At 42.5% G+C, this 25703-nt stretch overlaps 1 protein-coding gene across 3 annotated transcripts in view; it reads right to left on the bottom strand.

Annotated features, from left to right (window-relative positions):
• The window catches only part of LOC126922904 (zinc finger protein rotund-like), a 249980-nt gene that overhangs the window by 169232 nt on the left and 55045 nt on the right, over nt 1–25703 (bottom strand). For 2 of the 3 annotated variants that reach the window (XM_050735842.1, XM_050735843.1), the window contains exons 1-2: nt 5312–7925; nt 166–444 (exon numbers count right to left, since the gene is read on the bottom strand). In XM_050735842.1, the coding sequence (XP_050591799.1) occupies nt 166–444; nt 5312–5647 (615 nt within the window). In that variant the 5' untranslated portion in view covers nt 5648–7925. Of the gene's footprint in view, nt 1–165; nt 445–5311; nt 7926–25703 lie in introns of those variants that run through there. The other variant, XM_050735844.1, reaches the window with a different exon arrangement.

The raw sequence follows: 25703 nt of genomic DNA, 5'->3' as shown, positions 1-25703 counted from the left end.
CGTTGCTTTCTTCAGATTATACGAATGATAATATACATTTTGTAAAATTACAACACCTTCTTATTTTTCTTCTACTATTAAAATCTTTCTTTTGGCCGCCACCGGGACAAAAAGATCGTAATTCGTCGATGGAAAATTTCGTCGAATTAAAATCTAGCTACTCACATCACCGGAGAGGCCGTTGTTCCATGGATAGGGTGGCTGAGGGGGTGACTGTTGCTGATGATGGACACCGCCCACGCCAGTAGCTGAGTGTGGATTGTGGATGTGTTCCGCCATCACGCTGACCCAATGGGCCAATCCACCGCCTCCGGCGGCGGTTGGGCCCGTGCTTCCGGTACCGGTGCCGGTTGTACCTCCACCACCGCCTCCGCCTCCACCTCCGCCGCCTCCTCCGCCCCCGCCACCTTCCTCGCCGCCCTCGGACCACGCGAAAGAGGCTTTCTGCAAGGTAGAAAAGCAACCAGGTTAATTGGAGATCGATCGATCCAGCGGATTAAACGTTCCTCTTCCTGCAAGCCGGGGCGAGATTTCCTTCTACTTGTTGCGTGACTGGTTTAGATTTTTAGATAGCAAAAAAAGATATATAATTAGCGCTCTGTGGTCGGAAATCGTCACAGTAGCGACGCTTATAATTTATCTTTAAACGTTTATCGCCTCGGCTAGTTGGTAATGTCACTGGAATAACTTGCTGACCGCAAACGGTTGACATTGTCGAACGTGGTTGCGAATGGCCTTGAAAAGTGTTGCAAGGCTCGGAGTAAGCCGCCACAGTTTCCAACGTTTCGTTGATATTTTGCGGTCAACAGTCGAAGAAAGCGCTGATAACGAACAACAGACTGCGGATTCTCATCGATTTATGGCAAGTGGAAAATTGCACGCGATGCACGTGATACGAAGAAATGTACAAGATGTCCAAAGTATAGCGATTTCTATGACACCTGTGATTACAGTTGGATGAAACAATTTTCTATTTTAATCGTATTCCGAAAAATATGAATTTGCACAAAAATCACTCGACCGTGGTATCGATCGTGGCGATCGTAGCCGTGACTCTCGTTAAGAGGAAAAGAATTAGCGGAAGAAAGGAAGATTGGTAAAGGAAGAGATAAAAAAAGATGCGCAGACCGGTTAGCCGATTTTTCCGCGAACCAACAATTTTCGAGAATGAGCCCGGCCAGGCAATTAATCCCGATCCCGAGCATTAATCACAGTAATTATGAGGCTCGCTCGTCTGTCCGAGCCGCTTCATCGGATATTCATGATCGAACGCACGAGAAGAGCTGACCCATTAATAAATTGATCGATAAATCAGCGAGCGTGACGCCCGGACACCTGAACGGGCTAAACCGAGATCCTGCTACCCCGACAAACTTCTTCTTACGATGTACGTATATACATTTTATTTGCGATCAAAGATTAAGATCTTGCTGATATCGGGGACAAAGAGCGCTTCAACGCTATGAGCGTTAAAATGTAACGGAATCAGCTTTTTTATCAATTAAAACGATCAAACTTTCCTACTTTCCTGACACGTTTATGTTCAACAACGACTATACGAATTAATTTGAGTATGCGAGTACACCACTTAATTAATCTGAAAGGTTAAGATCCTCATGACGTAATGCGACTTGAAAACATGAAATTTCCACATTAAAAAATATTTATTGGCGACAATATCGCTGTTCTATGAGATCGTGATCGGATCAAAGAACCATCAGATCGTATAGCAATTGTACGATAAAAGGAGAAAGGGGAAAGAAGTAAAATACGTAGAGTAAAGTTAATTTTGTAAAATGACGGTGAATAAATTATGAAATAGAATCTACGATATTTCAATTGTTATTTTCGGAGGAATTAAATCGTCAGATGTTTCTTCCTCGATGTTTCCCCGCGGGATATTAAATAAATCTGTAAATCATGAACCAAAAATAATTCGCAGAAGGGCGGATGACAGCGGATAATCGACGCTGCGAGGAACGAAGAAATCCATTCATTGCGGTGAGAGTCGGTTGAATCGAAGGAGTAGATGTTGGAGAATAAATCGTGCACGGGAATTCGGCTGTGCATAATTGCGCAACGATCGTAGCCATCGACTGTTCGCAATGAGAAATTCATGGCTATGAGGCGGACGAAGAAATGTCAGATGATGGCGAATCGATACGTCGTCGAACGCAGCAACTGCGGCGTTCATCCTTGCGGAAATGGAAACAAGCGAAAATAGTATTCGCGATATACTGCTACGTCCAATGTATTAACCTTAACGTTGTTGAAACTAAGCGTTAGAGTTCGATAAATATCAACGTTTAAAATGCAATCGAATTATTCTATCAATTTGTTTAAAAATTACGTGTATGCGTTTCCGTAGCATCGAAATTGTTAAAAGGTATTAAACCATAGGCAGGATAAAGTAGAATGACTGTCTTTTATTAATATCTCAATGAATTCTCGTATCAATGAACTTCCTTTCAACGAAATTCTTTATTCAACCCTCGGCGCTCGGTCGAACGACCGAGCTAGTAATTAACGAGGGCAGATTTGTTAATTGATCGTCTAACACGGATCGTGAGAAAGCTCGTTAGAAATCGCAGAGCGGATTGCTAGTTTCTCAAAGGATCATCGCTACGGGGCCCCAGAAGGGTTGTTATTTCTCCGACCAAGGGGGATGATGCGTTTCATTATTGCCTCGCAGTTAATTACACGTTCTCCAACCGACTTGTGCTCCTCTGTGTCCCTGTGCTTCTCTCCTCTTCCTTCCCCATATTCGACGAAACATCGACTGTTCGATTCTACCGAAAGGGGATCGCAATTACGCAAATGCGATACGATAATTCACCTAACTGTTTAATTCACCACACGTTACATTCTACTTTCGTATATTTTTGCAAAATTCTATTCAAGTAAATTCCATTTGCTCGGTCGTGAACGTCGTAAAGATTTAGATTCGCATAAATATTCGCAGTGTAATTATCCAATTAACAGCTTTACGTCAAAATCTCACGTTATTCCCGCATACGACGTAAGATTGCTGGAAAAATTTGCGGCCAGGGATTCCCTGCAGCATTCGCTTGGCGTTATTTTTAGCAGTTTCTGTGCAGAGATGTAATTTTTATCGACCATAAAAACAACGAAAAGATTGAAAAACCGTTCGTGGAACAAGAGCGTAATTGGGGTGAATTTTTCACTGAGACGTTTCGGCGTCGTTCGGGCGAGTAGAAAAAAGAAAAAAAAAAAAAGAACGGAAGAGATGGAAAAAACAAACTGGGGGAAAAGTGCGTCATGGATTTGGGTCAAGAGTTGTCGCGGAATCAAGCAAGCCGAGCCAAAACCGCGAACGTGCCAAGAAAAGTTGCCACACGGCGATAACTCGGCCAGGAGCAAAAGGAAGCAACAGGAAGCCGACACGGAGGGCTGTGGTCGTACAAGCTAATGAATTAAGCCGCGGAAAAATTTCCACCCGCTAAGAAAGCCGCTGTCTCACCGCCGATTTCCCCCGCATTTAGCTTGTTTATACGCAAGGAATATAATTGCAGACGTCTGCGGTGATATAATCCTATGATTGCGCGAGTTAAAACAACGCAGAGGAGGGGCAATAACGGAATCTTTATTTCGTGGACGAGAAGGATTTAACAGAGCCAAGACAAATGGTAAGGTTAACATTCTGAACGTGGATTTCGATATTTGGTCATGGACGAATAAATAAAAATTAACTCCGAGAAGAAAAATGTACGTAAAAATATATCGCCATTTTCTAATTAACTACGAATTAATTAAATCAACTAGGAATGTACTCTAAGTCATTCTAAGTGTAAGGCAGAGTAGTTTTGCAGCCGTACTTATGCCAATAAAATTACCAATACTGTTTGACTAATAAGAATATCACGAAATTCAAAATAGCGATTTAATCGAGGCTTTTAGGAAACACAAAGAAGAAAGAATGGTGAAACCAAGGAGAGAAGGTAAAAAGAGAATGTGAACAGAAAGTGACAAAGTACTTAGTTGAGAAGTCGAAGTCTCGATTCGATGGAGGAACAAAAAGTAATTGTCAAGCAAACAGGATTTTCTCGAACAGCGAAATCTCTTCGAGTTGCATCTACAACCGCTTTGTTTTCCGCGTCCATTACACGGAAACTGGTATCCAAACCTAAGTATTCGCTAACTTTCCGACCAAAGACTTATGCGTCAAGCGTCTGCCGATTCCTCGTAAACTACACCCCCAAATTCGTCTGTTTCTCAAAAGTGGAGCACGCTGGATAATTTCTTCGAGGTTGCGTCGACGTATTTTTCCTCGCTTTTTTTTAATTTATTTTTTCTTTGTTTTTTAAAGGCAAAGTTCGTTTGAAAATTTCTTAGTTTCTTCGCTGGCAATTGATTTGTTTGCTCGGTGGGTACTTTGTACTTGGGTCTTATCCTTCCTCGCGGAAGAATTTGTGAATTTGTTTTCTTCCACTCTTAGGGGTTGCTCGAATCGCGAGAAAAAGGGTAGGTCAGTGAAGACGTGGAATCTTTCGGGGATTATTGATCTTGATGCCGTAAGTTCGGAATGGCTGGAGAGAGAGGCGGCTGTTTACTGCGAAACTTTTCTACTTTCTACGGAGTGCTATCGTGTGTTACGAACCGAACAGAGTGTCACGATGGTATTTCCGATAATTATAATTTACAATAAGAAGAACACTGAAAACATTTGATGCTTAAAGTCTTCAATCCTCTGAAAAAATTTTACTCGCCTATTGAATTATAAAATTCTACGCATCTTTGTTAAACCTTTCAGGATATTTGATGCACAGTTTCTGATACTAAATACGTATATGTCCATCGTACGTGAAATTATTTGGAAATAAAAATGCAGGTACCTGAAAATTATTTACACATCTTTCGTGTCAAGAATGGAAAACGACGAATAATATTTTTTATAGCAAGCATTTTTCTCAGTACCCTTCAATCTTATAGTTCTCTATCTCCCGCCAATCCGAATTTCCACCGAGTATTCGATTACAGAACCGAAAGTACAGATCTTTAGATGCGTAAACGATAAAAAGAATTATACACCTGGCTCTAAGATTGCGGCCCTATTACACTACAAATCAATGCGATCAGCATTCCTTATTATGCAAGCCAAAATTCCAACAGCACTACTTTCTTCACTTTCCATAGCAATATGTCATTCCCCATTTATCAGTCGATTACGATTTAACGAAAAAAAATCCATCGACGACGAGAAACGAAGGAAAAATCCATCGATGACCAGGAACGAACGAAAAGCAATTAGAAAAAAGATACAGGGAATGAATGGTGGGGAACATAGTCTGACCTCGTCGTGGTCCTCCCTATGCAGAGCAAGGTTTCTTGGGAAAGCCGGCACGCTGCTCACGGTCAAACCCTTGAGATCCTTCAGCTCCTTAAGGGCGCCAAGCGCGTTCAGGTTATCCTTTAAATTGGCCAGATTAAAATTAATCCCCTGCTCCTTGAAGTTCAGGTGCCTGTTGAGCACCGTCTTGCCGAGGGCGCTTGCCAGCAGGCTGTTGTACAGCTCGTTACGCAGGATGAACTTTTGCTCGGCGGGTCCATCGTCTTTGCTGGATACGTCGTTCGAGGAATCCGAGTCGACCTCGACCGACGAATTCGACACGACACTCATCGTCGACATTTTATTATACTCCTTTAACCTCGTACTCTACTATATCGTTCCACCGCAGTTGCTGTGTCGCGTTACATAAAAAATACCAATCTTGTTGTTGCAAAAATTTGCGTTGTTCTTTGGCCGGAAACCGGAAGGCGAGGGAACAAATCCGGCGAAATTTTTTTTTTCTTTTTCCTTCTAAGCGTCGAGCTTTACCTTTTGTGCTTCCCTCGCTAGTACTTTTTTATCGGAACACTTATACCGAGGCTAGTTATACGCGAGCTTATTAAAATACCTGTACATGTGCTCCTTGCATGTGTATAGGAATATATAATTAAATACGCTTTTCCAAGTGTGTATATATAATATAGATGTATATATATATATATATAGATTTGCTCTTCTTCGCTTAATTTTCTAGGTATATATTTATTAATCGTAGCGCGAGAATCGTTTCGCTCAGAGAGGTTAAAAACACCGTCGACAGGACACCACCGTCGCGGTTCGAGGATTGCTTCAAGGGGAGCGGCCACGTGGCAGCTCGGTTACGTTCAAAACGACGATTCCTTTGGTTTAAAAAAAAAGAAAAGAGGAGAAGGAAGGGAAGAAATTTGGAGAAAACGGCTGCTTCGATGGGCGATCGGGACTCGATCGATTCGCTGGAACTTCGCGGATTAAATTACACTCTGTCCGTTTCGGCACAGCCACCCAGATATTCTGTTTTTCTCTTTTTTTTTCTCTTTTTTTTCTTTAAATTCGTACGTGTTTTCTTATTGCCTGACGAATCTGGACGCTGCGAGACACGATTTCCCTTCTCCCAGGACGATCGTCCTTTTTGAAAATTCACATTCCGCTCGATTCATACTCTTCGTAAACAGCATCGTCGTTTATAAACCAGCGACTTCTTCGATTTTTCACCGCGAAGACGTAAACTCGGTCCCGATATCCCGCAGCTCTTCTTGCTTGTCGCGTTAACTTTCGCTAAATTGTTTTTTTGCTCTTTTTCCTTTGTTTTACTACTTTATTCTCTACGGCTTAGCGTATATTACGTCTTATCAATATTATCAGTGGTCGCCTGTAACGCAAGCAGGCCGGCGAGACGAGGCATCCGCATGAAAAAACATTGTATCGTGGCGTTTAGGAACTTTTGCGCGCGCAGCTCATTACGCATGGCCGCGGTCTTTCTAATTGGCTGGCTAATTAGCGCGGGAGGGTGTCCCTGGTGCCGCGGACACGAGGTTTCCGGCGTGCGTGTTCGCGCGTGTCCCACGTTTCACCCTCCGCGCTTCTGCCCACTTTAATCAGGCGAATCCCGGATACGGACAATCCGAGAGAGAAACGCGTTAATCTCCCTTCTTCTTTTTCTTCTTCTTCTTCTTCTCTTCTTATGTCCTACTTTGTTAAGCGATATTCGCATAAAACACGTGAAAAATAGGAACTTTGGTTGATCGTTTCTGCCCCTCTGGCCCTCTCGTATTCTCACACGCTCTTCTTCTCTCGTTCTTCTCCTTTCCTCTGCCTTTCTTCCCTCTGTTTCCCTCCACGTCGGTGTGCAACAGCGTCATCGAGCATCCCGCACCCCGTCATTAAGACGATTTCACCCTCGACGCTTCTTCCCATGGAGATCCTCCTCCGCCTGGTCGGGCTCGTCCGTCACCAGGTAGAAGAAGAGGTAGCGCGGTGAGAAGGAGAAGAAGTAGAGAGAGAAGAGGAAGAGGAAACGGATAGAGGAACATCCTCCGCTTCTGGTTGCGTCGAGGAACATCCTTAGGCATCCATGGAGATCGTTGGTTTCTCAGCGCGGGGCATGTTTTCTGGTTCGTTGACGGCTGCAAGAGTCGTCCAGGAGGCCCGATGGCCTCCCTTCTTCATGTCCAGCGGAGCAGTGGGGGGTTCGAGACACGCGATTCGTCGAGCGCGGGCCCAAAACCGACGGGAACGGCCGGACGAAGGCGACGGGACCCGATCCGACGGGCCGGATGGCCGGCTCGAGCGTTTTCGTACTCGATCGGACGCACTCGTGGCCGGTGATCAGGCGATGGTGGGGGTACGCGGCTGCTTAGTCGCGAATCGAGCGTCGTCGAGTCAATTAACTGGCCTTCCCGAAGTCCCAAGGCGGCTGACGACGATGTCACGTCGAAACGAAATTTTCGCGGTCGGTGTAGTCGCGATTGCGTCACGCGAGCACGGACATTCCCCGGGTACCGAATCTCTTCCGCTCACGGAAACCGCGTCGCGGCTCGCGAGTAGGGGGTTGCCTCTCGAATCCCAGTTTCTTATGTGAGCGCGACCGTGCGACTGGTTGATGCAGTCCGCGGCGGAGCATAAGGAAGCGGAAGCTCGCCGTTCCTTCTCTCTCCGCCGCTTTTTCTCTGTTGCTCCGCTTTCTACCGCTCGCCCCATCCTTTTCTATTCCTTCGGGTTTCCTTGTCGCGCCGCCGGCCAAGGAAAGGCGCGCACGCTTCGCCGCGGCCGCCGGCGTCGTCGTCGACGTCGTCGTCGTCGTCGTGGTACCCTCCGTCTTTTGCTTCCTTTTTCTCCTCTCTCTTTCCAACCACTCGCCTCCGTTCTCCTTTCCGTTGTCTATCGGGCTCGCTCACACCGACGGTATCTGTCTCTCCCGCCACAACGCGCGCCGTAGGAAGGAGGGTGGTTGGGTGGAGGTAAGGAGAAGGCCGAAAGAAAGAAAGAAAGCGCGGGAGCGAGAGGGAGCACGAATACGGCGGAGAGACGGAAAGGTAACGAGAGACCGAGAAAGGGGTGGGAGAGACCGAGAAACTCCAAGGTGGAGGTGGAGTGGAAAAGAAAGAAAAAGAAACCGACCGAATAGCGCGAGGCGAGGCGAGGGGCCGCGAGGGGCGGAGGGGCAGGCATATATCCCGCGAAGAAACAGATAAATATAGATATTTTTCCTTTGGCTAGCCACCTGGGGAGAGAGAGAGAGAGAGAAAGAGACAGAGAGAGAGAGAGAGAGAGAAGACGTAAGGGTGGAAAAGAGAAACGGCCAGAGCAAGCGAGAAACCCTCGTGGGTGGTAGAAAACTGGGCTGGCGGGGTGTAGAGAGAACAGAGGGGAGGGTGTTGCACGTTTCCCGCCCCCCAGACCGAATTGGAAAAATGGAAATAATAAGAGTCGCCTCCTAGGGGGGTTGCATGGCGGGCTGCACGAACAGCCAAAGGGGTTGCAGCGGGGTGCAGAAACTGGAGGGTAGTTCTGGCTGTAGTAGGTGGGATGGGGGATGCTGAGTAGGGGTTGTGCGCAGTGCAGCATGCGCCCTGGCGACCGGCTCGCAGCAACACACATCGTATCTCGCGTTCGTGTGTGCGATAGCTTCTCACGTGTGTTCCTTCGCGGCGCGGCGCGGAGGCAAGAAAAGTGGGGCTTGGGGGTGGAAGATCGAGAAAGGGGCTCTCGCGTGATGCGACGGGGGGAATACCTTGACGGGCACGTCGAAACCAACATGGCCACCAGTTCGAAAGACCGCTACATTCCGTACATAAATTAACCCTCCGAAGCGATGCAGGCAGACGACGCGCGCGCTTCAGTCCGATTCTTTTGTTTCGCTCTAATAAAGTATCTGTGTCACGATGGAATTCGATTGCCGCCGCTCTCATCCCTTTGATCCGTCGCTCCTTTAATTCCCGTCTCCTTTCAATTACGCTTTACGACTCGCTTCCCGACAGAAATTCGAAAAAGGACATTCCTCTATTCAGCGTAACCGTTTCCGAATATCCTGCCGGAGTCGTTCGCTTCTTCTATTATATACTTAAATCATTCTGTCGCATTCGATTTCCTGGAAACTGAATTCTAACGTCGTTTTCAGCCAATGGTTTTATATACTCGTCTAGCTGACTTATTAACTTCAAATTGATCAAGTATTAGTGGTGTTCGAAGGAGGTAAGAAACGAGGTGTTCCGAAATATACGGAAGAAGAGTTTATTCTCTGGCGAGCAGAGGGAACAACTCTTTCCAGAACAGTTCGTTCTAGTTTTCGCGACGGTGATCGAACCCGGCGGGTTCTTTGCTCGCGGTTCGAGACGATTGTTTGTTTGTTTGTTTGCCCGGGGATGGTTTATCGGAGGCGGTAACGAGACGCAGTTTAAGCGATGGCCTCCGATAATGGAGCCTGGGACCCCGTGCTCGTCCCGAATGTAAAAGTAATACGCCTAGCGAGACGGAAATCATCGTTTCTCTTGGAGCGCGATTTAAGTGATAAATGGCATCGTTGCGAGACGAACTCGGAACGGATGCGTTTCCGTTCTGCGGCTCTTTTCCAGCGAATTGAAAATTCTCCTGGTACCTTGCAGTTGAGAGGGTCGAACATCCCCGTGACGATCTTTTCAACATCCAATTTGACGTTTCCTTATACCTTCTATTTTACCAATTTCGACAGAAGAACATCTTTCACTAATTTCTTTGACAAAGAATATATCCTATATATATATCATATACCGTTTAATTGAAATAACAAACGTATAATTTACGACCTGTAGACCATCGGTGTACTACAATGCAGAATCCACGCTAACTGTATCACACAGTAAGAAGCCTGATCAACTTGATTAATATCGATCGTTTCATTTTTCAACAATTAAATCAATCGCTCCCATGCACCGATCAAATGATAATGAGGCCAAAGTCCCAAGCTACGCGAGCATCAAGATTCTTCGCCAACTTCGGCATCACGAGCCACCCTCCTTATCCACTTTCTCCCCACGAACAAGAATCCTCTGTTTCGCTTAACAACCCTCGGCGATCAATGGCCATCGTATCCACCGCGAAATCCCCCACTTGTTATATTATTGTCAATCGGTACGAAACATTCAGACGAGGCTGGCCAGATTATAATATATGTACCGTACGCTAACCCACGGCCCATTCTTCCGCAAGGGGAACGAGTCTCGCAAATAACAGATGGGTCACATGGACAGGTAATACCGTAGTTCCTCTCGAGTGGTATCAGCTTTTGAGGTTGCTTCGAATACACACAGAGACACACACGCGGTAGAAACCACACGAGAATTCACATATACGCGCGAGTATACATATGTACACAAAGAGACACGTGGACGCGAAGAACACGTACACACATGGAAAAGAAGTGGCCAGGAAGGACGTGACTCCGGCGACGTTCCGGAGATGCTGTTTCACGTGGTTGCATAAAAGTGCAACGGGAATCGGGGCTGGGGAAACGGGGCGAGACAGTAGTCGCCTGCTACCTCTAATATCCTCTAACGGTGCATCCCCAAATTACCATTGTGCCATTCACATGCAGAATACCTTCACACTCCCGGATTCCACCCCTTTCTTTCTGTCTTTTCGGTTCTCGCCTAAGTAGCAGGATGATGGGAGCCACGACCTGTGCGCCTTTTCATCCGTCTGTGGGTTACGCGGCCGTTTTTTTTCATTTCTTTCTCTTCTATTCTTTATTTCTCCCTTCTTTTCTTATCTCGCCCCTTTCGCCGCTGCCACTGATTATTTGTGTTTTGGTTTTTCTGGGTGGAACGGAAGAGGAGTTTCTCGGAATGCTTCCTCGGAGTTTGGTTTACGATTACCCGTATCGAGAACCGGAGAACACGAGAACTTGTTTCCTCGTCGCGGCCGAGGGTAGTAGGTTTACCGTTGTTGCACGAGAAGTCGGTGTTTCCTGTGTGTGGAGATGATCGCGCGTTTCCCAAGCGAACGTTCAGATTAGCGGTGTTAGGTAGGAATTTGTAAATTTAATTTGACACTTATTTCCTTGCTAAGCGAGCATCAGACACTTTTCGAGAATGTCACAGGATCTCGATCATGAGAACGGCGACTGACCGAAACTCGGAGAATGGTTCTTTGTCAGAGAAACTGGGAAATAAGAAGAGAAACCTGTTTGAGGTTGTCTGGTTCTGTTCAATGTTAATATGTATAAAGTGGTTCACAATAAAAATTCTAAACGGTAAAATAATATCTGACCGTCGCGTAAATGTAACATTATCGTGTAACAACAACTAGTTTATCCATTGCACCATAAATAAACCTCTAAACCTCGTCAAACTGTGAAATTCGGATAAAAGAAGAAATAGCGTGGGAGAGAATATAAAAGGAAGTTGCTTTGAATCTCCTTCTCCTTAGAATGCTAAAAACCAAAAAGAAAAGATAATACAAACCAGGTGAGAGAGATCTGAATGAATTAACCAAACATTTTCAAACGCAGGCGCAACACCACCAAGCTCCAAGCAAATCTAAAGCAACTTAATTATCCTTGTACGTTCTGGTTCTTCATCAAATCCTCGAGGAACGAGCGAAAAATATTTCAACAGCCACAAAGAAGGTGAGGAACACGAGGTATAACGATAATCTTGGTCTGATCGCTGGCAAGAAGCCACGTAGATTCTCGGGAGGAGCGAGCAGTCTGCTGATAAGACGCAAAATCCAAGGTTAACGGAAAGGGATGGCGGGGTGTATGACGATGTCGGGGTGTAAGGTGAAAATTAAAGAAGCGCTAAGTCGGCCGCTAAACTGAAGAACCACTTGTTGAGCAGCTTGTGGCGGCGGCACGTTGGTTACAGCTCGGAGGGGTTGGAAAGGGAGACGACGGGGTGGCAGGGGTGGTCCAGCTTCCACGGAGGCGGCAGGACGCGGATATGCAGATGAGGGGTGGCCACCCCCGTGTAACTAACTTCTAACTTTCGTGCAAAGGCCAAGCCAACAGCCTTCCACGTTGGTTTTATGGTCGCGATTCTACATCCTCCACCGTGCACCCTCATCCCCCTTTAAAGAAATTAAATCTGCGCGCTGCTCAACTGTTTAGAACGACGAGACTTTTCAAGTACAGCAAGCGTAAGGGGAAGTAAAGTCGTCCGGGTACGGAGATTCTTTTCAAACTTCCCTCGAGAGCTATCCTCTTCTTTTAGGTAACGATCCAATGTCGTCTTTTTCTTAATGGAAAAATCAGTGGAAAGCGGTGAATCGTTGTTCAAAGTTCTTTCATTTGTTTCAGTGGATTTTTTAATCGTTTATTCGCGCAGACATTCCAATTTGATCTTCTCTCGTTATATATTTGTGTCACTGGTACTTGTTTATATATTTGTGTTCATGATATACGTTACATGTATGTCCTGTATATTACATATCGTCTGTACTCAAGTTAACTATGAGCACCGTGAACTAGAGACTCTCTTATCGTTTATCTGCTCAAGTATTTACTCACGAGACGTATCATTCATACATATGAATTGCACCTTAGCACGTAGAATTATTACTCGGAGCAATTGACCTGCAATCCTCGTTTCTTCCAAATATCAACTGCCTGGTCCCTTAACTTCCACGCGATCGCACGATTTTGCCTATTCTTTGGAAAATTTTGCAACATGCGCGAGGGCAATAAAAATACGAAGAATCAATTTCATCTGCGTATTAACTATCTCACCCGTTAACTACGAAGACGCGAAGTCTTCCATTACGAATCCTCTAAGCGTTTCTCAAAGTGCGTAAGGCTAATTTATTCGTGGAAATATTTTGCCGCAAAGTGTCGGGAACGATAAAAGGAACGAAAGCATTCGAAATCAGGTGGAGTTTGCTCGGTAGCCAACAACGTGGAATCCATTCGTCGAATCGCGGTCTCCATCGAACAACAATTTGACTTATCATCTTTCCAACCCTCTTAGGCGGGGGTGAAATTCGTTGGCGATGGAAAAAGGTAGAAAACCGCGAAACAACGAGCATCTCGCGGCAGTACTTTTGCCTCTGCCGACGTTTTTCTCAGCGCTTCGTTGCCGAAAAAAAGCCGGGGGAAAGGACGCCTGGCGCCAGCACGTCGGCGTCGACGAGTCTCGACCCAGATACCCCGTCGTCGTCGACGACGACGTCGTCTCCTCCGTGGCTCCGGCTTTTCTTATTTCTCCCTTTTGCCCACCCATCGCAAGCGCATCCTCCAACCTCGTTGGGGTAGGTTTTTCCACCCCTCTGCACCTCCACACAAACTCAACGCGCGTTTGTGTATCCACCTTCCACCCTTTTGCGTACGACCAAGACATTCTGCGTTTGTCTTACGTGCTTTTTTTTCCTTGAAACGTTTAGTTTCTTACTTAGACGATAAGTTTCGTCGGTGGTGTGCGCTGAATGTTCACCGGACATCGATGAACTTTTGTTAATTCGTAGAAACGTTTACAACAATTTTAGCGAGTCGAGTTTAAACGAAACTACCCTACTGCAAAATTTGTCCATTATATTTCGTAATTTTTGAAATGTCGTACGCTGTCGTTCTTTTTTATTAAGCCAAACCGAATATTTGAAATTGTCAGAGTGTAAATTCCTAGGTAGGATTTTTCATTTTGCTATTTTTTAACGAGTCCATCTCCAGCGACGTTATCTCGCTTTACAATTCCTCCGCTATAGAATTTTTGAAACTCGGTTATTTTTTAATTAGCCAACCCCTAGCAAAATTATGGAATTACGTACACTGTAAAATTGTTCCATCACAGATTTCTTCGACATTCCTCTTTAATAAATTAATATTAATTCATTTCTAACGAGTTTGTAATTCTCAAGAATAAAAGAGTGTTTTTAGAGGACGAATGCTTTCGAAGTTGAAATATCAGCGAGTTTTAGGAGCTTACGAAGGAAAAGTGAACGATAAGAAATTACGATCGATCAACGGAATGCGTGAAATTCACGAAATAATAGGCGCGTGTAAATAGAGATAAATTTAAGAGAAAGAAGAAATTTGAAACGAAGCTGCATACGTTGATAAGAATTGCCGCGATGATTGAACAAATGTGAAAGCATCGAATGAGCTTTTCCAGCCTTTCTTGCAACCCTTTCTCCTTCGAAGATTTTTCTTCGCTGGCCCAGTTCGACCTCATTGGTTACCGTACACCCCGTTCTACCCCCATTTTACCACACGAAAAACGCCTGCGTTATTTTTTCCCCTTTTCCCCGTTCATCTTCGCCCTCGCGGATCTGCGGTTCTCAGAGACCAATCGCTTCTTCGATTTATTTGATTGCGAAAATTTTATAAAAATTATAGCCCCAAAGAAAAATTAATCTTTTTCCAAATCGAAGAAATATCCAGGAAGAGAATATCTCGTAAATTTTGCAACGAGTAAAACGATGCTTCGGTATCACATTTTTACCATCGAGGTTCCCTTGAGTTGATTAAATATTTCGAAAGATATTTACGCGAATTCTATATAAAATAAAAATATGACCCACTTGATGCTAACACTGAGAAGTATCAACTTCTGAATAACAACGTAGTACTATACTTTTTGCGAATAATCGAGTAAATAAATCTTCTCTTAAGGCAATACAGCTGAAAAAATATTTTCTATAGTTTTTAAAACAGTGAAATTGCTCATCTATTTCCTGCGAATAATCCAACAAGATGAACGTTTCCGCAAATTACATGTTCAAAAAAATATTTCGCAAATTCCACAAGAAGTAAAAACGTATTCCAATAGCGATAAGACTAACAAAGAAAAAAAAAATATATATATATAGATATAGTTTTCAATACGAATATGGTGTACCGTTTTTTTTCAGACGAAGCTTTAAGATGCACACGATGGTTGCGTGTGCACGTAACACACGTGCGCGACGCATAAAATAATAAATTAAGCTGTACGATATGATCAAGCGGGGCTACGATTGGTCGTTGTCGAGAGAGGGCCCCTTTTATTATTTCTCTCTTCTTTTTCTTTTTTTCTTTTTTTTTTTTTTTTTATCGCGCCGTACGAATCTCTCTGCCGGCAACCATAGGGGCTGAGCATTCCGGCCATCTTGAATTGCAAATACGTGTCGGATCGGAAATAATGAAACGAAAGAAAGAGAGGAAAAAAAGATATCGCGAAGCTGCAGTTGCAAATAACTCGTATTTTATTTACATCGCCGACATTATCACGCCACAATGATTTTCTTTATTACTAAATTCGTGTAATTATATTATTCGTTTCAACCGGGTGAAACACGGATTCATCGTTCGCCTCCAACGTTTCACACTTGAATAAATAAACGCGATAAATCGTAGCGTATAGCTTTTTAGCCGCTGTATAGTATACGCTTTTTATTTTTTTCTAACCACACGATCAAATATACTTACCTACTTAATATTAGCATCTACCACTACCTTCAATATTCCACTTTAAATATCAATAATTTAATAAGTGTAATCCAATGAATAGTCGATTATGTTGACGAGACGTAAACAAAACACGATGAGACTAGAATCGCAATGCGCGCCACATACTCGAACCAAAGAGGAGAAGAAAAAAAGAAAAAAGGAAAATAGTGGGATAAAAAGCGATCGCCGGACGGATAAAAAGCGACTATGGCCTGTAAGATGTAATCAAAGTCCACTAAATTACACGCGAGTCTACTTTCGATCAATCAAACGGACTATTAGATTAGAATGTACGTCATCGAGATAAAAAGGTGGCTGCAAGTGTCTTTGAACGAGCTAACGACATTGTTTTCCGTGTTTAAGTTCTTGGCCATTTTTCCAACGAGCTCTCCTGCGTTTCAGATTGCACGAGAAAATTACGCGACCCTCGTTGTCGCCATTTGCCATCGCTGAAAGTCCAATTCAAAGACCCGATTGATCCATGTCAACGTTCCTCGATAATTCAATCATTGTTCCAGAATACTCCAATCATACGAAGAATCGAAATTTTCAATGTGTCTGTATTACACAAAAGTAAAAATAAAAATCACTTGAGGAAAGAATAAAAAGAAATACTGTGAAATTTGTGTTCAAGTTAGGGACGATAAGGAGATTTTGATAACAAAACGGTAAATGCGCGGGTGCGTGTTCTACTTGCAACTTTTCATATTCACAAACACCTTGAAAAATAAGAATGAACGTGTCCTAACAAGGAGATGACAAGAACTGCAAAATCTGCAACGAGTTGGCTGTACGCGCGTTCGATGCTTTACGTTGATGGTAAAACGGCTCCAAAAGAATTCGAGCGCATGGCCCCTCGCTTCCGACAAATTAATCGAGAGATTACGTTCTTGGCGCACTAGTTTCTCGTGTTTTCAACGTTTTTATTACAATCTCCAGCCGTAGAAATATACAGAAGTGCCATTAGCAAGCAAGAATAATCAAAATTTTATCAAAAGAAATTGCGAAACTTGGATATTTAAAAATCAAAATGTATCGATGTCAGAAAAATGTATAAAAGACTCCTTCATTTTCTGAAAACAAAGGGCCGTGCGCTGAAATTCTTTCGGTGCTGTTCTACCAGCGACTTAAAGCATCGAACGTACGTACGATCAGCTTATACGAGATTTCACAGTCTTTGCCATCTTTTTCGCAAAATTTCTCCAAGTTACGCTCGAGAAGATTTTAACAATTTGGCAAAGATATGCAACAAAATAAAAATGAAAATTGCTGAAATTTCTCGAAGCCGAGAAGACCTGAATGGCGCACTGACGAATGATCAATTGAAAAATTCCGATCTCATGCACTTTATGGGAAAATTCGAGGCATTTGGAGAGAATAGGAGTTAGCACGGACGATGCTTTCAATTTATAAAATTAAGTCCCGGCTGAGGAGAAACAAGGGGTTCGGAAACGTGCGCGGAAGTCGATCGATGGAATCCCATGTTTTGAATCGAGGATACACGGTAAAGTGGATTGCTTCTCGGGATCTCTCAGCCTTGTGTCTCAATAAACCGTCTCCTTATTGCAACACCGTAAGCCAGAAATCTCGATCCTCGTGATTCATATTAATCGGCTTAGTCGATTACCCTTCTGATAAGACGAACTTGAATTCCTCGATAAGATCGATCTGGTTGAGAAGTCTGGAAACGGGCGAGCTCTCTCGGAGCCCGATTAAATCATTTCGCTTAAGAATTCCGATCCAAGATCGATTATTACACGATGCGTTTAATTCTCAGCAGATTCGTTCGCAGGGAACAATGAAAGTTTAAATTCAGAGACTCGAAGGAAGCGTGCCTTAATCCTCTTAAAAGCGTATCTCGTTGAACGAGTCTGTTCAAGACAGTGCAGAGCAAGTCAATTAACCAGGATAACGAAATTAACGCCCCTCACGGTGTGATTATTTCTCAAACAGAAGCGCGATATTCTACACCTCCTCTGCTGGAACACGGAATTACAAAACTCTTTCTCCAGCCATCGATTCTCGTGTCTTTGGCAAGTAGATTTCTAGCTTCTAGAAACATACTGGCGCATGTACATGCGTGTGATTGATGTTTCTTTAGCGTTGATGAGATCAATGATTAATAAATATTTCTGAATGTGTACAAACGTTTATGGCTATAGATAATCTCAACGATCGAATTTTCCTATCAAAAAAAAAAAAAAAAAAAAAAAAGAAGAAGAAAAGAGGAAAAAGAACTAAATATCTTTTATTGATTTTGATAACTTGGCCTTCCAAAAAAGTCTTAGTATTACGTATATATATAACACACTGGCTACACATAGTATATTTTTCCCAGAGATAGAAAATAATCTAATAAATCTACCCTTAAAAACCTCCAACCAAAAATGAAGATTCTTCGTTACCGCTCTTTAGAAGAAATTCCTAATTATCAAAAACAAAAGTGTTCCAATAAACTTCCTAATTTTTAAATAATAAATAATAATAAAAAAAGGGAAGTTCGTTTTCACATTGAACGATGATTCGTTTGAAAAATCGGACCGGAGGATCGACGAGGGTGAGAAGCAGGGGTAGCAGTGGCCCGGATTTCGCGGGGTAAATATGCATCCCAGGCGTGCAAGGTAAATTGTTGAAGAGTTGGGGTGTCCTTAAGCTAAGGTAAAAGGTTGTCTGGGGCGGCGTCTAGCCATGTCTATCGATTATCCTCCATCTTCGTCTGTCTCGTCCGATCTTACCGCCCCTCTGCACGCGCCCCACCACCGAAACCCCTTCTCCACCCCCTCTGTCTCTCCTCCTTCCCTATTTTCGATCCACCATCGGCCACCCCCTTGCTCCTGACCTGTCGCAAAACCACCCACGCACTTACGCACGGCACTTCTTGCGCGATCCTTTCGTACTCCTTCGACGACTCTTGCGGATGATAAGCGAGGGTTGAAATTAATCGAAGATATCAGAAGAGTCAGATGGATCAAATTCCCAATTTTTTTTTTTTTTTTTTTTTATACTATGAATCAAGCTTAATCAAAATTCAGCCACAAGCTTATTAAAATGTAAACTTTTTTTTAAAATTCAGCAGGTGAAAAATTCAGTTAAGCCCGCGGTAGGAAAATTGCTTTTTGAAATTTTATCCGGTTTTGGTTATGGCCGGAGCGAATTCGAGGCGAATTTTAATTTCTTCTGAAAACATCTATTAAACGTTTGACTCAAAAATTGATCCTATCACGTAGTAAATATTTTAATCGGCAGCTCAGAGTTTTTCGAAAGCCCAGAATGTAAAATTTATACGCGAACATAGACTCAGTTTGAACGCGGAAAATGCAAAAATATACCCGCCAACGATTAAAAAAAAAAAAAATTCCTCTTTGTGATCTATTTAGGTAGAATAAAACGATAGAAGAGTTGTGTGTGCGAATCGGATAATAATAAGAAGAAATGAAACAGTGATCTAGAAAGAGCTCGTAAGCTATGGAATCCAAGAGACTAATTTTTGGAATTTTTGTCTCCGTTTAACACTCGCATCACGTAAAAATTACTAAACGGATTTCGGTGGCGTTTTCTCTGTTTTATAGTTGAGTATTCGGGAAAGAGAATCGGATACGTTTCACCTGAATCCATTTTGTCGAAGTTGAAAAACAGCCTGGCATCCGAGTTGTATGCGCTGCCATGTTTGGTAAAGGTCGAGCAACGATGGCTAATTATTTACGTGGTTTGTTGCGAAATCGAGTGTTTTTCGAATTTAATATTCCTTACCGCGCAGCACAACTGCTGGAATTAATATAAAAAATACACAACTACTCCATTCGCAAAAATTCATCTGCTTAAAAATTGCTCCATATATTCCTAGTCCACGAGCTCGATAAATACGAATAATAAAAACATTGAAATGTTGCTTCTCTTAATAATCTTCTCTAAAACAAATGATAAATAACATAATCAACTTATCGGCTACTTTTTCAAATACATATATCACTGAGCCTACCAGATCGTGCTCGTTTTTAATTATTAAAATCTTGTTATTAAAATCCTCGTATTTGATTATAAAGCGATATTAAAATCGAAAGATCGACAAGGATCTCCTTATCGTGCGATTTATAATTATAATTGGTTTTATAATAATAAATCATCGGAATTATACGGAGAGCGACCACACCAACTAGAAATAATTCATTCGTAAGTTCCTTTCGCGATGGGCACGATGATACTTCCGGATGCCTTGAAATTTGTAGCTGGCAAGGCTTGCAAGAGCGAAACTCGATTTGAAGAGTTCCCTTGTTGGTGGAGCTCGAAACGTTTACCGTTATACTTTGGGGGATGGACGAGAGCTACTTGCCTCTTCGGCAGTTTTAATCGAGGGAAGGTATCAATCCGTGGAAGGAGACCGTTGGTCAGCTTGTGGGTTTCGTCGGGAGAATAATCGTCGAAGGCGGCGAGTGTAATTGGCGAGTAAACTTTGAACGCGTTTAATTTTTAGTAGATTCGGTGAGACAGGTGCGAGCTTTAAAGTGGAGACGATTTAAACGCGGCTAACCCGTGGGGAAAGTTTTCGCGTACGTGTTCGATTGCATCGCAAGAAACTCGCCTCTTCTATCTAAGATTCCGCGGATGTTCGAGAAGTTCTTAGCTTCATGATCGGTAATCTGCTGTAATTATATAAATAGATAGTTGTTGAAATGGAAATTCTATCGTAAATTCTATTGGAAATTTGTTCGTAAATTAAACATAGCGAAACGAAGGAATTATACGAAAAATATGACGCAGTTATTGTGTTTTAATATGCTCGCTTTAGCGGAAAGAAAAATTTAATATAATTTGTGAAATGCAGCTGATCTCGGAACGTAAGAGGATTATATCGACAAACCATGCCCAGTGCTATTATCATAATCGTAATTACCATCGTCCTATTTTATTAGTAATTACCTAATTACTTATAACTTTAGAAATTCCACCGTGGAGATTGGAAATTTACCAACGTTGAAAATACGCTAGCGTTTTGAAAATCTACAGTCCCGGGACTTGGCGTCGAATGGAAGTTCGTCGCGATTCGAGACCCGAATTCCAAGGTAATTCCGAACGTAAACCGTGAGAAGAGCCTAAGTATCGAGAAACCAGCCGAAAGCTACGTTCGCTGCAACTACGAATTTACCGATACCCTTCGATGTTTTATCCCATCGCGAGAACGATAAAAAATTGCAAATGAAAGATCGACGAGATACGACAAACCTGTAAAAACATAAGCACGACTTATGTTCAAATAAAAGTGTAATAGAATTCATGGAATCGAGTTTATGGCTGAGATGGCGTAGGAAGACCGTATCGAGGAATCAGCCCGAAAATCAAACGTATTCGAACGACAGACCGCGTATGGGTGTTTGACAGTGTGCGAGTGACGGACAGGTCGTGACCTAGGCCGTCTTGAAGGGCAGACATTTTTTAATCGATAACCTGGCCCCGCTCCTCGTCCACCGACACCCTGCAAGGCGCACAGACGGTGAGGTAGTTATCCCTGGCTAAAGAGCAGTAGTACGGGGGAGGGGTTGAAGGGGTGAAATAGCCCGGGAGAGAATCGTGGAGGTGTACAGACGCAACTGTACTTCGCCACCCCCGCACCGGCAGCCTAAATAAAGGCCCATCCTTAAAGCGGACCGGCTCGAAAACATTGTTAAAGGGGATGGCGCGCCGAAACTCACCGAGGTGTAATTCAACCAACAGGAAAAATAGTGCGACACGATCTTCTTGTATTATAGTAATCGAGGGAGGGCAACATTTTATTGCAACTTTTTGGAAACTTATGGAAAGTTTGCTGGTTTGTGATTAACATTACTTTTGGAAGCTTTCATCGGGTAATCACCGGTCATCGAATTCGAGATAATAGAAATTTTCAAGACTTACGATATATTTTTTATTTTTGTTTCCTTTTTTTTTCTAAATTGCGCGTAACAGTAGATTTGATTAATTTAATAATTAGTAAGATGTTCTATATCAATTTGCGTTTTCTGTCTTTGGCTTCATACTATAGCAATTTATATTTCATGGCCTCGCTGTTTCGACAGATATTTAGCAAATTTTTATTTTCCAAATACAATACAGAGATTTTCAGTGGCATACAGGTTGCGTCATTTGTCTCGTTACGAGTGTTAGGAATTTTCTTCGATAGAAGGAAACTGTTTTCAGAGAAATGTCTTCTCTGACATCGATATGAGCAGTCAAAATTAGCTTGCCATTTATGATCCGGTTATTGGAAAAGTGAAACATTTTCACACGTTTGTAATAGTCATGGACTGTGATTTAGTAATTTAGCTGGAAAATAATTCATTTAACAACGTTCATGATATTTTAGCTATCATGGGAAAGTGACTGGATACTAATAATACGAAAAATATTGAATTTTCCACGATTATCTGACTGATCGTTAAAATCCCGAGGTAATTGTTTATTTTTCCATATTAAAGCGAGAAAATGGATAAAGGATGGCAACGAAAAAGACGAGAGGTAGAAAAAGTGCATCGAGAGACGGCTGGAATATGATAAGGGGATGGAAAACTTGGGGGCACGAAACGTCAAAATATTGTTTTTCCATTCTTTTCACGAACGACGATGGCGAGACAAGGTGGCGGCGGTGTTTTCAGAAAAAATACACCCGCCTCTGCCCGCGGCTGTCGATCCTGTATTTTTTCCCCTCTGTGCCTTTTCCCGTCCTATACTTTTTCTCGTTACGAAACAGAGACACCGGCTGCTTGCAAATTTCCAAATGAAAACAACGTTCAGAAGTGAAATCGAGTCAGCTTCGAGCATACGCTGTGTCCATTTCTCTGATCATTCGTGAAAAACCTAGCCGAAGGAAAGAAAGGATTATAGGAGGCCAAGATTATTCCTTTCAAAATCCTCTCCATTTAATATCTCTGATCTCGTCTTGTTATATTTTACAAGCTAACAAGTTAACAATAACGTACAGTTTGGAAACGAACGCAAGATTCGTCAGTAAATTCAGTTGGTTAAACCTAAATTTGTAAATTCTGGATATCGTAGATTGCTTATATTACACGTGTCATATTACAAGGAATCTGTGCAACAAAAGTTTACAATTAATATAAATAATGAAAAGCTTACGAAGAAACATTTTTACAGCAGAAGTCTACGATCTGCGTTTGTATCGACGCAACGCTATACAATTTTACGCAATAAGAGTCTACCATTTACTCGTCGCTTGTCCATCTAGCAAAAAATCATTCCAACGAAGAAACAAATCACAGTGTATATTGATAAAGACGGTCACCGTATCAGTTTCCAACAATAATCGGCTAGCCGCAATAAAATCAACTCATCGAGTCAACGGGTGGAAGAGGGTGGAAAGTTCGATCGGTTCGACCGGTGGAGAGACGTTTCCATCGACAAAATAATTCATGGACTAAGTCAACCGTGGCAGTACTCGCCGACTATCTCATTCTGACTCGATTTTGCTTTCATTCCATCTTCCTCGTGCAAGTATCAACAGAAATCATTTCACGACGGCCAATCGATAAAAGAAAAATCGGCAGAAGATACTAAATGGGTGTTAATGAACGGTGAATATCGAGGATAACAGGCAAAGGGATGGGAAGAAGGGGGGAAAAAGGCAACAGAGAAACGTCAATGACTCGTTAGTGGAAATTTTATTGATAGTTTTATTCATGGGGCGACAGTCACCTGTTGCACAAACAGAGCAACGCGAATGCACTTGCTGTTAAGCCGAAAGAGCGTTGCATTCCCGCTGGCGCATTGATTAAAAGCTCATCCTTTTCGATGGCACTTTCCCAAATTTCCCTTTAACCGAGAGGATTCTACTTAAGCGATGTAATAGCCGTCACCGCGTTTTACCAATAAACGCTAATTTGTCCGGGATTATTCAATTTTCTGAAAACCGTGAAGGTAAATATGACTGTTCAAATGATCCTTCGTTTTACGCTAATCTCTTTCTCTTTTTTTCTCTCTTTTGTTTCGATGTGAAGCGACACACGAATCGTTAGCTGTTGGTCATTGTTTAAAATGATATTTAAAATTTGTCGAGGGATGGAAAAACAAGATTCCCCCGTCGCAACTTGTTGCAGGCAACAATTGGTTACGACAATAGAATTGTGGGGTGAGTAGCGAAAAAAGTTGTTTGGCCCAGCTCTCCAGCCAGAAAAATTCACAACTGGGACAAACACCGAGACAAACGTTTCCCCTCTTGACTTTTGCAAAATCGACGTTCGTTTTTTCAGCGCAATTATTTTTCGAGGAAATATGCCGAAAAGAGAACTTTAAAAATATCTGTCAACTATTTTCATGGTTTTAGTAACTTTCCCAATATTAATACGCTGTTCCTTAGTTTGGAAAAAGATTCGACATTTGCGCGTTTCTTCCCTTTCGCTTACAATTTCTGTCTGTGATTCCAAAAGACGATATACCTTTTCTTCGTGCGAACGAAAGATTTTGAAAAGCGCGAAGGTTGACCTTTCAATGGAAAGTAGATTGCTAGCCAAGTAGATTTTTAAATACTTTCATAATTAGAAAATTGCTTTCTCAAGATAATTCGCGACATCTGAACCACGCGAACGAGATTCGCGATTTCTCCGCAGGATAATCGAAATTATTTGCTCGAAGGGTGAACTGCGCTTCTTCAACCCCTATTCTAGGGGTTGGTAAACGGACCACGTTCCTCCCTGCATTATCCACCGAGGATAAGGGTGGCCAACTGCAGAGATTCTTGGGGGTAAACCGAATTCTTCCGCATCGTGTGGTGGTAATTTCTCGGCCGTGTTCGAAAATGTATCGCATAAAATTCTTGTAGACACTTTCTTAAGGAACCCAGCGTTTGACGAAATTTCACAAAAAGAATTCACAGTGAGCTAAATAGCGAAAAATATTCTACGTCTATCTATAATCGATAAACGTTCTGTGATATTATTTTAATATACAACAATTTTTATATTCCAACGTATCTGAAAATCAACAGTACAGTTTCTTCGACCACAAAGCATCGACGGAAGAAGAGAAAATATAATCGACCATCGTTTCTACGATAGTTCGAAATATTTTGAGAATTGAAAATTTTGTATGTTCGGGTGGCATTAAAAATTGACGCTAAAATATCGTAAACCGTAAAGGAGGAGAGGCAGAGGAGATCAAAGTATACTTGGAACGACTCTAATGAATAACTGAAATAGGCTTGAAAGCAATAACTGCAGTTCATCTCACGGAGATCCTCGTGAAACTTTTCTAGCAACAGACGAGGCGAGAATGTATTTATGACACTGATTACGTTACTGCATTTGTATACAATCCCGTGTAAGCGATCTTGCAACCTTTGTTCCAAAGGCGCAGACTGACCCCGAATTTAATCAACCGGCCTGCTTTCTCTGTCGTTAAAATGCACCGCGATTGCAGCAACAAGCGTTAACCAACCTCAACATCTGACTATCGGCGTAAAATTGCGACATCGATGGCGGCAGATCATCGATGCGAAATTTCGAGAAAAATAAAAAATTCTACAAGATGACGATAGACTTTCTACCGCAGGACATAAAAGTATTTTTAATTGCAGCGCAATCCGAGAAAGCCATCTAAGAATAATTCTTTATTTCTTAGAAGTACAGTAACACTAAGAATTTCAATTTCTACATGTTAAACTTTACAAAATCGTGAAAATTCAAAAAATATTAATTCGTAAAGGGAAACACAATTGGCTCTTAAACGAGTTTCTTAGAAGCCAAACGACTCAACTCCGCTTTTTATGAAATTTTCTATTCTTCAATCACATGCACAAATATTACTGAACATCTTGAAAAACAAATAATTTATTTTCACGAAGTTATTTATCCAAAAGAGATAGCGCATTCCGTAAATAATTAATCGCAAATTCCATGATAAATTACAAAAAAATGGTATTTGTAATTGTCATTTTTCTCTACGTTTTAATTTATGCAGTTTATCAACGTGTTTTCTGAGAGTCTCAAGTATTGATCCTCGCGC

This window comes from Bombus affinis, chromosome 13 (assembly GCF_024516045.1).
Source record: "Bombus affinis isolate iyBomAffi1 chromosome 13, iyBomAffi1.2, whole genome shotgun sequence".
NCBI classification, from domain to species: domain Eukaryota; kingdom Metazoa; phylum Arthropoda; class Insecta; order Hymenoptera; family Apidae; genus Bombus; species Bombus affinis.
Note: the sequence above shows the minus strand (reverse complement) of the source record. Positions and strands in the feature narration are given on the sequence as shown.